The sequence below is a fragment of the Sinocyclocheilus anshuiensis genome, unplaced genomic scaffold, assembly GCF_001515605.1.
Source record: "Sinocyclocheilus anshuiensis isolate Anshui unplaced genomic scaffold, SAMN03320099.WGS_v1.1 scaffold1609, whole genome shotgun sequence".
In the NCBI taxonomy this organism is placed as follows: domain Eukaryota; kingdom Metazoa; phylum Chordata; class Actinopteri; order Cypriniformes; family Cyprinidae; genus Sinocyclocheilus; species Sinocyclocheilus anshuiensis.
In genome coordinates, this window is record NW_015540958.1 from 85,734 (window position 1) to 100,658 (window position 14,925).

At 36.4% G+C, this 14,925-nt stretch overlaps 2 protein-coding genes across 3 annotated transcripts in view; one reads left to right on the forward strand and one right to left on the reverse strand.

Moving 5' to 3' along the window:
• Positions 1-2,752, reverse strand: part of LOC107689992 (transportin-2-like) — a 19,034-nt gene extending 16,282 nt beyond the window's left edge. Inside the window, exons 1-4 of the mRNA XM_016488212.1 lie at positions 2,662-2,752; positions 780-879; positions 236-311; positions 4-101 (exon numbers count right to left, since the gene is read on the reverse strand). Coding sequence (XP_016343698.1) covers positions 4-101; positions 236-311; positions 780-878 — 273 coding nt within the window. The 5' untranslated portion in view covers position 879; positions 2,662-2,752. The remainder of the gene's footprint in view (positions 1-3; positions 102-235; positions 312-779; positions 880-2,661) is intronic.
• Positions 2,753-3,154: 402 nt separating this feature from the next.
• Positions 3,155-14,925, forward strand: part of gaa (alpha glucosidase) — a 15,849-nt gene continuing 4,078 nt past the window's right edge. The window contains exons 1-13 of one of the 2 annotated variants that reach the window (XM_016488210.1): positions 3,155-4,034; positions 4,761-4,912; positions 5,072-5,237; positions 5,323-5,419; positions 5,506-5,625; positions 5,706-5,824; positions 7,715-7,846; positions 8,000-8,110; positions 8,258-8,371; positions 9,248-9,332; positions 9,423-9,540; positions 9,666-9,799; positions 9,990-10,141. In XM_016488210.1, coding sequence (XP_016343696.1) covers positions 3,516-4,034; positions 4,761-4,912; positions 5,072-5,237; positions 5,323-5,419; positions 5,506-5,625; positions 5,706-5,824; positions 7,715-7,846; positions 8,000-8,110; positions 8,258-8,371; positions 9,248-9,332; positions 9,423-9,540; positions 9,666-9,799; positions 9,990-10,141 — 2,019 coding nt within the window. In that variant the 5' untranslated portion in view covers positions 3,155-3,515. The remainder of the gene's footprint in view (positions 4,035-4,760; positions 4,913-5,071; positions 5,238-5,322; positions 5,420-5,505; positions 5,626-5,705; positions 5,825-7,714; positions 7,847-7,999; positions 8,111-8,257; positions 8,372-9,247; positions 9,333-9,422; positions 9,541-9,665; positions 9,800-9,989; positions 10,142-14,925) is intronic. The other variant, XM_016488211.1, reaches the window with a different exon arrangement.

Genomic DNA, 14,925 nt, shown 5'->3' on the forward strand with positions numbered 1-14,925 from the left:
TTCCTGCTTGATGAAGTGCGCGACTGCAGGGGGGAAGTTCTGATAGTGAACCTTCACGTTGTTCTTCAGTATCAGACCGCTGAGAGATCGAGTGGGCTCATCTGAAGAGCGTTAAGAAAGGAAACAGACAGTTATATAATCAAATTCATACATAAAGACTGTCTGAAACCCTCATGGAACAACCCACATGTGTAATATGATTAAAAATGCAATAAAATGAGCTTTATGAAAAAACCTTCAGTTTTCAGCCTCGTCAGGACGAAGATAAGATAGTTGTTGAAATCAGGAAACTGGTTCAGCTGCTCTAGTTTCTGAGAGTTAAAATTAAAGAGAATTAAGACATTACTAATGATGGTTACTGACTAATTATGTACAGTCACAGTTCAACATGTACATTAATTCTACTTTGATAAAGCAGACGGAATTTCATTTATAGCATATAGACTTCTAAAATAAAAGCCCCACAGCCGATGATTAATTTCATGTTATGCCACATAAACAGTATTTTTAAATCAGGTATCCAAACATATTATTGCACTGTGGAAAAAGCTTGATAACCATTCAGTGCTTTTGAAACCTGGCACACTAAGTCCACAAGTCAAGGTCATAAAATTAAGTAATGATATCAGTATTTCCATATACTAATACATCTTTTGTCATACTGCTATCTATAATTACAAAATACAGATTTTCAATATCAGTATGGTCACCACCCACATATCACAAATCCCTTTAGAACTGTAACTGGCAGCAAATTTTGGCCGTGTAGATGAGGATACCTGCTGCACAGCTCTCTGCGTGGCTGTGTTTGGAGACTGGGAGTCTTTCAGGAGATGCAGGACCTGCTGGAGGCCTTGTTCATCCGGCTGCCACTCCATCCTACGCATAAACCACACAAGACACAAACAATTACATTCTCCCTCCTCGTGTCTTCATGAAACACTTCCTCATATCAAACGATTGCAACACCTATGACTGCAAAACAACTTTTTCCACTTTGTGGTCTATGTACTTCTGCAGAGCAATGTAGTCCACTACTACTACCTTGTGTATTACGTACTGCATTGTTGAGGACACTACAAGGCATTGATAAACATACAATATCAATGCATATGACTGCATAAAAGCACAACAGTTTAAACCCTGCAAAATATTGTTACGTTTAATCTCTATATCAGCGATTGGAGACGAATTTTGGTTCATGAAAGGTTAAACCAAACAAATGGAAACTGCTAGAATGTTACGCATGTTTATCAGCGATAACAAAAGACAACTCCAATTCAGAAACACAATCATATGTACTGTACAAAACTTCTCTCTCTCTCTCTCTCTCTAAAATAGAACTACTGTATTAAAAAAAAAACTACTTTAATATTTTGAATTTAAGTGTTTCCTGGCAGATTTTGATCTCAATTACAGACTAATAAATAAGTTATTTTTGTTTTCAGTTCATCTTATTTGTGTATGTATATCAAACTAATATAATGAAATCATCTTTCAAATCATTCTATTTCTTCTAAAAGAGAGAAAAACTTTGCCTACAAACACTTGTTTCTAATAGCAAAAATGTAAATTTCCAAGTTTACTTTGGTTTTACAATCTATTCAACACGTATAATATTGTGCGCACTCAAAACATTCATTGACAAACCGGTCATTTGTGAACTGAGAATTGATGCACGTAGTTTACGCAATGCAGTAAAATTGTTGAAATCTGCATAAAGTTGACAAAGAATTGTGTATCCAATGTTTGACCAAATTATTGTTCGCTATTAAATACAGACAAAGCACGAAAAAGCAAGCAATGCACATGGTCATGCCTGCATACCACGCTGAGGCCTTGTCTCTCTCCCTATGTTTAGTTTGAATCAGCGATAACAAACGACAACTCCAATTCAGAAACACAATCATATGTACTGTACAAAACTTCTCTCTCTCTCTCTCTCTAAAATAGAACTACTGTATTAAAAAAAAAAACTCCTTTAATATTTTGAATTTAACAAATCATTCTATTTCTTCTAAAAGAGAGAAAAACTTTGCCTACAAACACTTGTTTCTAATAGCAAAAATGTAAATTTCCAAGTTTACTTTGGTTTTACAATCTATTCAACACGTATAATATTGTGCGCACTCAAAACATTCATTGACAAACCGGTCATTTGTGAACTGAGAATTGATGCACGTAGTTTACGCAATGCAGTAAAATTGTTGAAATCTGCATAAAGTTGACAAAGAATTGTGTATCCAATGTTTGACCAAATTATTGTTCGCTATTAAATACAGACAAAGCACGAAAAAGCAAGCAATGCACATGGTCATGCCTGCATACCACGCTGAGGCCTTGTCTCTCTCCCTATGTTTAGTTTGAAAACCTCAGACACGAGCCGCATAAATACGCAATAACCTTCATAATAACACCAGTACAAAAAAATATGAACATCATGCGAAACTTTAAATCCTAAGGCAACAAGTAAAGGCTATTTAATTCCCCCAAAACAGCATTAGACACATACAAGAAGTGTCTGTCTATGATCTAGCACGCATACTCGTTCTAATCCATGCTGCCGACTAATATTGTGTTAAACTCTCTCTCTCTATATATATATATATATTATATGATGCAAATACCATTAATGATGATAACTAGGTCGTGTTCACTTACACATGCCGCGTGCGGAGGCCTATTGATCAGCTCGTGCAGCGTGGAGCTTGCGCTAGTCTCGCGCAACGGCACTTTCAAACACTTCCGCAGCGCGAGCGCTACAATGAGGAAGTGACGATCGTTCGGTCAACGCGACACTGGTGAATCTGCGAGGGATTTTGTAGTAATACGTTTAATAGAAACAAACATATTTAGAATGGAATGTGTATGTCTACGCACATGTTTATGCAAATTGATATGGGTCTAACTTAAGTTATATAACATTTATTATTTTGGATATTTGCCTTTTTGTTGTATCGTTGCAAATTTGGAATGCAATAAAAAGTAAGCAGTGCGAAAATATACGTTCAATTTGCCACAAATGGGCACATAAAATGGAACAATATAAATGTAGCATTAACAAAGGCAAGAAATAATATCGCAACCAGAAAATGAATACAATGTAAATAGATAATAAATGATACAATAACACAATAAAAACTTTCTAATAAAGAGGAAACACTGATTTCGCCGAGAACCAGGTTCGTGGCGTCGCGGGAACATGGCGGCGCCCGGAGGATAATATCTCGCATGCGTTGTTAAAAGCTAGTCTGGATTATCATGCTACATTTTAAACCTTATTTGTGAAGTTTTGTGAGTGCGCAACTGCGCATGCGTCATTTTCTCCCCCCCCGCTTTGAAAAAGAGATGAGCGATTAATTGTGTTGACAGTAGTTCATCTTACACCCTTTCTTTCTCCAGAACGGGCTTTTTCCCTTGTACTCTTGTTTTACAATTTCTAGTTATTGTATTGGTCATTGCAGCTTGGTAAACCTGTGTTTAATTCAAGAATAGCCAAACTAACAAACCTTTAAATGGCCAGGATCTGCTGTGGGCCGCTGCACACATTTGCACTACTGACTTCTGTACTTATTCTGGTGCACAAGGACAAGAACGTTTCATTTGCCTTTTCTCCATCAGCAGAATGGCAGCATAGTTCAAACATCTCATACAGGAGCATTCAGTTCCGAAAGAACTTAAGCAATAATGTTAATGTATCTGCTGATCCCAGGACTCACACTAGTTTAGTCAGCGATCAGTGTGGTATAGCTGTGGAGAGCCGCATCGACTGTGGCCGTGATAGATCTTTGAGCCGGGCTGATTGTGAGGGCAGAGGATGCTGCTATGTGCCCCTGCCTCAGTCTGGATTAGGAGGACCACCGTGGTGTTTCTACCCAGTCTGTTACCCAGGCTACAAGATGGGGCCCCTTTTGCCCACAGAGAAGGGCCAAAGAGCCACCCTGGCCCGTTCTGCACCCTCATACCTGCCCCGGGACATCCCCACACTGCAGCTAGATGCGATGCCTGAGACTTTGGGTCGTCTTCACCTCACTGTGAGCAATTCATTTAGTCATTTCAATTACAAAAAGATATTGTCATTTGTGAGGGAATTTAATACAATCAGATGATTTGTCATTGAATTCTGGGAAAGATAAATGCTTGAATCAGTTGTGTCTGAAATTTGCATCAGAAATGGTTCATTTTGGTATTATTTAATTTATCTTTATTTAAGGTTGGAATACACAACAATCTTTTTTTCCTTTTTTTCTTAGACTAGTTCATTTTTTTAAAGTTTGTTCATTTATAATTTACATATTATACGAATAACAGCACAAACATATTAACTTTAAAGCGCTAAACAACAAGAGACTTAACTGGGTAAACTCGATAGAAGATCTTATAAGAAACCTCCTCCACTTTATTTGAAATGCAGTTAGTCAACACTAATCTGCTGCTAGTCAGAGCTAGTCTGCAGATTTTGGGCAACTGGAGAAAAACACATAGTGTATGATGGGAATTTTTTTTATTTATTTTTTTATCTACAGACTATATTTTCATCCATATTTTACAACACATATTGTTTTCATTTGTCATGTGTCTACTAGCTTTTTCATTCTGAATGACTTCTGGTAGTGTGCGATTCTCAGTTGTTTAGTGTATGATGGCTAGTTATCATTTATTGATAAGTGCCTCGTATTTTAAAGTCTGCTCAGAATAGTACATTCCAGCCTTTAGATGACCCAATCTTACTTTATCTGACTAATTTCACTTTAACACAGCTTAAAGATCCAGCATCTCCACGATATGAGGTTCCCTTTGTGACGTCCCAATCCAGGGGCCACAAGGACATACAAAACCCCCTCTATGATGTTAACTTCCAACCAGATCCATTTGGATTCATTGTACGGCGAAAATCCAATGGCCGGGTTCTGTAAGTTTAGATCATTTTTCTTTTCTTGCTTTGTATGTGTACGTTTTCTGCTTATATTGTTTTTTGTGATTCTGACTGGCAGTCAATGACGGCCCACTGAACAAATTTATTTTCGTTTTGATAACGTTGAACGAATACATTGTATTTTTCTTTTCCTAGTCTGAATACTACAATAGGCCCGCTCCTGTTTGCAGATCAGTATCTGCAGCTCTCCACCAGCATGGCTTCCTCTGTGATATCTGGCCTGGGTGAACATTACACCCCCATCACGCTGGACATCAACTGGAGCTCTGTTTCATTATGGAACAGAGACATGGCGCCACATGTAAGACCTTCACATCATTTCACATTCTTCTTTAACTTGCCTTTTGTTTTCAGCTGTATTTAATGTTTTATATGGGCCTTTGTAGAGAAGCGCCAACCTGTACGGCTCCCACCCTTTCTTTTTGGTCCAAGAAGGTGATGGACTGGCACATGGAGTCTTTCTTCTCAACAGCAATGCGATGGGTACAGTGTTTTGTTGTTGTCTAAAATGGCTTGTTATGTGGGTCTCCTTTTTAAGGCAAAAAATCTTGATAACCTGCCAATTGCAGAAGTATTTCTGCAGCCCGCTCCAGCATTAACTTGGGTGACTGTCGGAGGAATACTGGACTTCTACATCTTCTTAGGCCCAAGTCCTCAGAGTGTGGTTCAGCAGTACCATGAGGTTATAGGTATATGACAGTCTACATGCTGTGTTAGAATTGTATTTTACCCACAAGGCAACTTATATTGTTGTATCTTGTCATTTGAGGTAATCCCATGATGCCACCCTACTGGTCACTGGGCTTCCACCTCTGTCGCTGGGGTTATACGTCCACCAACATAACAAGAACAGTGGTACAGCTCATGCGCCAGGCCAAGATCCCTCTAGTATGTTCCCCTGTTGCCCAGTATATACCAGTGTTTCTCAACTGGGGGTGTGGGGGCACTGTAGCAAACTTCCAAGGCCTCAAGATGACTTAAAATAATTTAAATTTTGTGAATTGGAAAAGTTAGGCCAAGTTCTAATATATTTTATCTGGAAGAAATTGTAAAAATAAATGGAGGGGGGCTTTGAATATTGTTGTGGACAATGGGAGGCCTTGGAGTCAAAAAGTTTTCAGTACTGTGTGTTCACTGTCTATATTTTAAAAAGTATTTTTTTAAACTGTAGTATGCTATAGGGTCATTCTATGTCAATTCAGCCAAATATCAGAAACTTACCCTGCACATTTTTTTTTTTAATTTTGATCATATTTTTTTCTGAATAAAGACAGACATATATAGTGATGAAAGCCACATATTTAAAGGGATAGTTCACCCAAAAATTCTGTCATTAATTACTCACCCTCATGTCGTTCCAAACCCGTAAGACCTTCGTTCATCTTCAGAACACAAATTAAGATATTTTTGATGAAATCCGAAAGCTTTCTGACCCTGCATAGACAGCAACGGACATGTTCAAGGTCCAGAAAGGTAGTAAGGACATCGGTAAAATAGTCCATGTGACAGCCGGTGTTCAACCGTAATTTTATGAAGCTACGAGAATACATTTTGTGTGCAAATAAAACAGAAATAATGACTTGAACGGTTGAACCACTGATGTCACATGGAGTATTTTAATGATGTTCTTACTACATTTCTGGGCCTGTGAACATTTCAGTTGCATTGCTGTCTATGTAGGATCAGAAAGCTCTCGGATTTCATCAAAAATATCTTAATTTGTGTTCTGAAGATGAACGAAGGTCTTACGGGTTTGGAACGACATGAGGGTAATTAATGACAGAATTTTCATTTTGTGTCAACTATCCCTTTAATGCCATGGATGAATATTTATTGAGCAGGGGTCAAAATGGCAGTTTTCGCTAGACATTTGCAGCCAAATTACAGGAATGGGACAATAACTTTTATTAAATCTTATTTTTACAGAGATATTGGTAGGCCTATTAATATGTTCACTTTAGCAATCCTTGTTGCATTATATACTAATGGTGTCAAAAACTGTCCTTTTTGTGTGTGTGTGTGTGTGTGTGTGTGTGTGTTTTGGAAACTTTTAAGCCCCCATGTAGTTAGAAGGTCTTACGGGTTTGGAACGACATGAGGGTAATTAATGACAGAATTTTCATTTTGTGTCAACTATCCCTTTAATGCCATGGATGAATATTTATTGAGCAGGGGTCAAAATGGCAGTTTTCGCTAGACATTTGCAGCCAAATTACAGGAATGGGACAATAACTTTTATTAAATCTTATTTTTACAGAGATATTGGTAGGCCTATTAATATGTTCACTTTAGCAATCCTTGTTGCATTATATACTAATGGTGTCAAAAACTGTCCTTTTTGTGTGTGTGTGTGTGTGTGTGTGTGTGTGTGTTTTGGAAACTTTTAAGGCCCCATGTAGTTAAATTCCAGAGATCTCAGTATGGCTCCAAGAGTAAATTGTTAAACTGTACACATTTTCAATGGTCAAAAACCAAATGCGGGTCACTTTTCATACAGCGTATATTTTTCTTTTAAAGAGGAATGTCTGAAGAACAAATAATGTTGAAACAAATAATGTTTCACCAGAAATAAAAAATTACTAAAATCAACATTTTTAGCTGGGGACCTCTGTTTGAGTTAACATGGAATGACCCTATATTGTTGTCACATGACAATATCAGTTATTTTTAATCCGGTTTTGTGTCAAATTGTTGTTCACGTGGCTTCTGATTCATTCATCATACCGGAAATGGAAGGTCAAGAGATAAACATGATAACCCTTAAATTTACTTCTGTAGGACGTACAGTGGAATGACCTTGATTATGCAGACCAAAGAAGAGTCTTTACGTTTGATCCTCAAAGATTTGGAGATTTGCCCCAAATGGTTGAAGAGTTCCATCAGCTGGGCATGAAGTATGTGCTCATTCTGGTACGTGGATGATTTTTTTGTGTGGAAACACTTCCACCTTGTGTTGTTTGCGCTTGATGCTTTGATTTAAAATATCAGTGATATTAGTATCTTTAGTAAAAAATAAAGACAAATAAGCAAATCAGTGTTGAATAGCATGTGTTTTTGTGTTAGGATCCAGGTATCAGCAGTGCGAGTCCTCCTGGTTCATACAAACCCTTTGATGATGGGCTGAAGAGGGGAGTGTTCATCAAAAACTCCACTGGACAGATCCTTATTGGGAAGGTTAGTGCCACACATGAAATAAAGTTAGTCATGATAATGTCATTTACAGCATGTATTTTCTTCCTGCTCTATTGTATTATTAGTAGTATTATAGTCATTACGGAATATGGAGGGGAGCATAGAGATCTTGTAATTTTTTTTAACCAGGTATGGCCGGGTCCAACTGCATTCCCAGATTTCACCAATCCCACAACACAGGACTGGTGGATGGACTGCATCAGAGTCTTTCACAGCAAGGTACCTGTGGATGGACTCTGGATAGTAAGTATTTACGGATTACATTTTAAATGAAATATAAAGGGTATTTTACAAAGGCAACAAAACATCTATGTATGATGTTAAAAGGGCCACAAAAATGTGATTTTTTTATTTATTTATTTTGGATGTGAGTTTTTTTTTTCTTATTTATTTATTTTTAATATATTTTAGTGTACCTTTAAGATCTCTATATGTGACCCTGGACCACAAAACCAGTCTTAAGTGTCAATTTTTCTTTGAAAGCTGAATAAATAAGCTTTCCATTGATGTATGGTTTGTTAGGATAGGACAATATTTGGCCGAGATACAACTATTTGAACATCTGGAATCTGAGGGTGCAAAAAAAAATCTAAATATTGAGAAAATCGCCTTCAAAGTTGTCCAAATGAAGTTCTTAGCAATTAATATTACTAATCAAAAATTAAGTTTTGATATATTTACGGTAGGAAATTTGCTAAATATCTTCATGGAACATGATCTTTACTTAATATCCTAATGATTTTTGGCATAAAAGAAAAATCGATAATTTTGACCCATACAATATATTTTTGGCTATTGCTACAAATATACCCCAGCGACTTAACACTGGTTTTGTGCTCCAGGGTCACATATGTAAATTATATTATTTTAAAAAAAATAGGTTTTTATTTTTTAAAAAGTTTTTTTTTATTTTATTACTCTTTATTTTTTATAAAAAAGTTTTTAAAAAAGTAAAAAAATTTAAAAATTTAAAAAAATTTAGTTTTATATTTTATTATTTCTATCATTTATTCTGTTTTTATTGTTTTTGTTGAAAAAGTGGCCAAATTTAGCCGAACATAAATACACTATATATAACTTATAGATAACTTCTAAATTTCTTTGAAATTTTACTCGCAGGACATGAATGAGCCGTCAAATTTTGTGCAGGGCTCTGTGGATGGGTGTCCTGACTCTGACTTGGAGAAACCACCTTATACACCAGGTCAGAATAGTAAAGTCTTAATATACTTTTTTAAAATTACTATTATTGATTTGATGTGACCTGCATGAAGAGATGTGTCTGGGTTTACAGGTGTGATCGGAGGTCAGTTAAACTCAGGAACTCTGTGTGTGTCCGCACAGCAGTATCTGTCCGATCATTACAATCTGCACAATCTGTATGGGCTGACCGAGGCCATCGCCACCCACAGGTCAGAGAAATGCCCCTTCAGTTCATAAAAGCACTAAATAGGGAAATTTCTGAAGTTCATGGGGAAACAGATGCATTTGACATGGTTTGACATTATTACCAGCGTTGCACTCATTTGTATTTCAGGGTACTGTTGAAAGTGAAGAGTACTCGGCCGTTTGTCCTGTCCCGGTCATCTTTTCCAGGAATGGGCCGTTTCTCTGCACACTGGACTGGAGATGTGCGGAGTGACTGGGAGCAACTGCGCTTTTCAATACCTGGTGAGACAGAACAATCACAAACATATGCTAAAGCACTTATGCTAAAAGCAAACAAAAGATTAGAGTTCAATGTACCATATAGAGAAATTATAATGTTCATAATGCAACCTGGCCACCCAGATATAGCAGTTGTGTGGAAAATGTGTAGATTTCCATTTTTATGAAAAATGTGTTTCTGTGTCTGTACCAGGTGTGCTCCTGTTTGGACTCTATGGCATCCCGTTAGTGGGAGCTGATGTCTGTGGGTTTGGTGGAGACACTACTGAAGAGCTGTGTGTGCGCTGGACACAACTTGGAGCCTTTTACCCCTTTATGAGAAACCATAATGACAGACCCAATGCGGTGAGATATCAATCAACAGTTTAAAGCCAGCTAGAGAAATAAATACATATTGATAAATAGATATGGACAGGGGTTAAATTGGACATAGGCTTACCCTGGTAACTCATCAGAGGATTTTCTTTGTACATTTTCAACATTATAGGCTATAATTTTAAACACTTTACTCATTCTTACTAATTCAAGCAATGATGCGACGCATATGTAGCCTGTCGCTGAAAGGAACCGAGTGCCTTAAGAAAAGTTTCGATTGCATTTCAAATGTATCTGATAAAGTAGCATTCATGACTCATGAATGCAGGCTACTTTGTTTACAGCCATTTCTGGGGAAACCACTATATATGTTTGACATTCCAAAAGCGCCTCCTACTGGCAGAGAATCAAATAGCATTTTCAATAAGCCTGTCTGCTGCCCATATAACCCTGTTTTAAATTCATATAATAATCTATACTTCTGACCCGTCTTTTTTCTTAAGAATGGATTAAAGACTGAAATGTGAGGTTTATCATTTTAGATATATTTTTTTTGTTTTGTGAAAACCTGTTTCCTTCTCAACTGTAATTTAATCATATTTCTACAGTCATTTTACAGTTTAATATGTTACCATAGACATTGGCCTACTTTGCTCATATGGTATTAATTTTTATTTTTAAATTAATTTTTGGAGGTCTTAAAAAGTCTTGATTTTATTTGATTTTAAAAATCCTGCAGACAGGTGTAGCTTTGCACACTGCCAGCATCTAAAATGATTTTGTTCAGCATTTTTGTGTTCATAACAGAGGGCTCTCTCAACTTATATTTTACAGTTTGTCAATAGATAAAATTGTTAATTGTTACCATATAATTACAATATATGTGTTAATTGTTAATTATTTGTTAATTGATTTTGTAGGCTTTGCATACACATAACAAATCCCCCCCCTCCCCCCCCACAATCCCAATTTAACCCCTGGATATAGATATATAAAAATATGGGTCAAAGATAAGATGTCCCATTTTGTGCAAAAGAGACATTTATGTAAAAAAAGGGGGGGGGGGGGCTAGACATTTGCAGCCAAATTACAGGAATGGGACAATAACTTTTATTAAATCTTATTTTTACAGAGATATTGGTAGGCCTATTAATATGTTCACTTTAGCAATCCTTGTTGCATTATATACTAATGGTGTCAAAAACTGTCCTTTTTGTGTGTGTGTGTGTGTGTGTGTGTGTGTGTGTTTTGGAAACTTTTAAGGCCCCATGTAGTTAAATTCCAGAGATCTCAGTATGGCTCCAAGAGTAAATTGTTAAACTGTACACATTTTCAATGGTCAAAAACCAAATGCGGGTCACTTTTCATACAGCGTATATTTTTCTTTTAAAGAGGAATGTCTGAAGAACAAATAATGTTGAAACAAATAATGTTTCACCAGAAATAAAAAATTACTAAAATCAACATTTTTAGCTGGGGACCTCTGTTTGAGTTAACATGGAATGACCCTATATTGTTGTCACATGACAATATCAGTTATTTTTAATCCGGTTTTGTGTCAAATTGTTGTTCACGTGGCTTCTGATTCATTCATCATACCGGAAATGGAAGGTCAAGAGATAAACATGATAACCCTTAAATTTACTTCTGTAGGACGTACAGTGGAATGACCTTGATTATGCAGACCAAAGAAGAGTCTTTACGTTTGATCCTCAAAGATTTGGAGATTTGCCCCAAATGGTTGAAGAGTTCCATCAGCTGGGCATGAAGTATGTGCTCATTCTGGTACGTGGATGATTTTTTTGTGTGGAAACACTTCCACCTTGTGTTGTTTGCGCTTGATGCTTTGATTTAAAATATCAGTGATATTAGTATCTTTAGTAAAAAATAAAGACAAATAAGCAAATCAGTGTTGAATAGCATGTGTTTTTGTGTTAGGATCCAGGTATCAGCAGTGCGAGTCCTCCTGGTTCATACAAACCCTTTGATGATGGGCTGAAGAGGGGAGTGTTCATCAAAAACTCCACTGGACAGATCCTTATTGGGAAGGTTAGTGCCACACATGAAATAAAGTTAGTCATGATAATGTCATTTACAGCATGTATTTTCTTCCTGCTCTATTGTATTATTAGTAGTATTATAGTCATTACGGAATATGGAGGGGAGCATAGAGATCTTGTAATTTTTTTTAACCAGGTATGGCCGGGTCCAACTGCATTCCCAGATTTCACCAATCCCACAACACAGGACTGGTGGATGGACTGCATCAGAGTCTTTCACAGCAAGGTACCTGTGGATGGACTCTGGATAGTAAGTATTTACGGATTACATTTTAAATGAAATATAAAGGGTATTTTACAAAGGCAACAAAACATCTATGTATGATGTTAAAAGGGCCACAAAAATGTGATTTTTTTATTTATTTATTTTGGATGTGAGTTTTTTTTTTCTTATTTATTTATTTTTAATATATTTTAGTGTACCTTTAAGATCTCTATATGTGACCCTGGACCACAAAACCAGTCTTAAGTGTCAATTTTTCTTTGAAAGCTGAATAAATAAGCTTTCCATTGATGTATGGTTTGTTAGGATAGGACAATATTTGGCCGAGATACAACTAATTATATTATTTAAAAAAAAATAGGTTTTTATTTTTTAAAAAGTTTTTTTTTATTTTATTACTCTTTATTTTTTATAAAAAAGTTTTTAAAAAAGTAAAAAAATTTAAAAATTTAAAAAAATTTAGTTTTATATTTTATTATTTCTATCATTTATTCTGTTTTTATTGTTTTTGTTGAAAAAGTGGCCAAATTTAGCCGAACATAAATACACTATATATAACTTATAGATAACTTCTAAATTTCTTTGAAATTTTACTCGCAGGACATGAATGAGCCGTCAAATTTTGTGCAGGGCTCTGTGGATGGGTGTCCTGACTCTGACTTGGAGAAACCACCTTATACACCAGGTCAGAATAGTAAAGTCTTAATATACTTTTTTAAAATTACTATTATTGATTTGATGTGACCTGCATGAAGAGATGTGTCTGGGTTTACAGGTGTGATCGGAGGTCAGTTAAACTCAGGAACTCTGTGTGTGTCCGCACAGCAGTATCTGTCCGATCATTACAATCTGCACAATCTGTATGGGCTGACCGAGGCCATCGCCACCCACAGGTCAGAGAAATGCCCCTTCAGTTCATAAAAGCACTAAATAGGGAAATTTCTGAAGTTCATGGGGAAACAGATGCATTTGACATGGTTTGACATTATTACCAGCGTTGCACTCATTTGTATTTCAGGGTACTGTTGAAAGTGAAGAGTACTCGGCCGTTTGTCCTGTCCCGGTCATCTTTTCCAGGAATGGGCCGTTTCTCTGCACACTGGACTGGAGATGTGCGGAGTGACTGGGAGCAACTGCGCTTTTCAATACCTGGTGAGACAGAACAATCACAAACATATGCTAAAGCACTTATGCTAAAAGCAAACAAAAGATTAGAGTTCAATGTACCATATAGAGAAATTATAATGTTCATAATGCAACCTGGCCACCCAGATATAGCAGTTGTGTGGAAAATGTGTAGATTTCCATTTTTATGAAAAATGTGTTTCTGTGTCTGTACCAGGTGTGCTCCTGTTTGGACTCTATGGCATCCCGTTAGTGGGAGCTGATGTCTGTGGGTTTGGTGGAGACACTACTGAAGAGCTGTGTGTGCGCTGGACACAACTTGGAGCCTTTTACCCCTTTATGAGAAACCATAATGACAGACCCAATGCGGTGAGATATCAATCAACAGTTTAAAGCCAGCTAGAGAAATAAATACATATTGATAAATAGATATGGACAGGGGTTAAATTGGACATAGGCTTACCCTGGTAACTCATCAGAGGATTTTCTTTGTACATTTTCAACATTATAGGCTATAATTTTAAACACTTTACTCATTCTTACTAATTCAAGCAATGATGCGACGCATATGTAGCCTGTCGCTGAAAGGAACCGAGTGCCTTAAGAAAAGTTTCGATTGCATTTCAAATGTATCTGATAAAGTAGCATTCATGACTCATGAATGCAGGCTACTTTGTTTACAGCCATTTCTGGGGAAACCACTATATATGTTTGACATTCCAAAAGCGCCTCCTACTGGCAGAGAATCAAATAGCATTTTCAATAAGCCTGTCTGCTGCCCATATAACCCTGTTTTAAATTCATATAATAATCTATACTTCTGACCCGTCTTTTTTCTTAAGAATGGATTAAAGACTGAAATGTGAGGTTTATCATTTTAGATATATTTTTTTTGTTTTGTGAAAACCTGTTTCCTTCTCAACTGTAATTTAATCATATTTCTACAGTCATTTTACAGTTTAATATGTTACCATAGACATTGGCCTACTTTGCTCATATGGTATTAATTTTTATTTTTAAATTAATTTTTGGAGGTCTTAAAAAGTCTTGATTTTATTTGATTTTAAAAATCCTGCAGACAGGTGTAGCTTTGCACACTGCCAGCATCTAAAATGATTTTGTTCAGCATTTTTGTGTTCATAACAGAGGGCTCTCTCAACTTATATTTTACAGTTTGTCAATAGATAAAATTGTTAATTGTTACCATATAATTACAATATATGTGTTAATTGTTAATTATTTGTTAATTGATTTTGTAGGCTTTGCATACACATAACAAATCCCCCCCCTCCCCCCCACAATCCCAATTTAACCCCTGGATATAGATATATAAAAATATGGGTCAAAGATAAGATGTCCCATTTTGTGCAAAAGAGACATTTATGTAAAAAAAGGGGGGGGGGGGG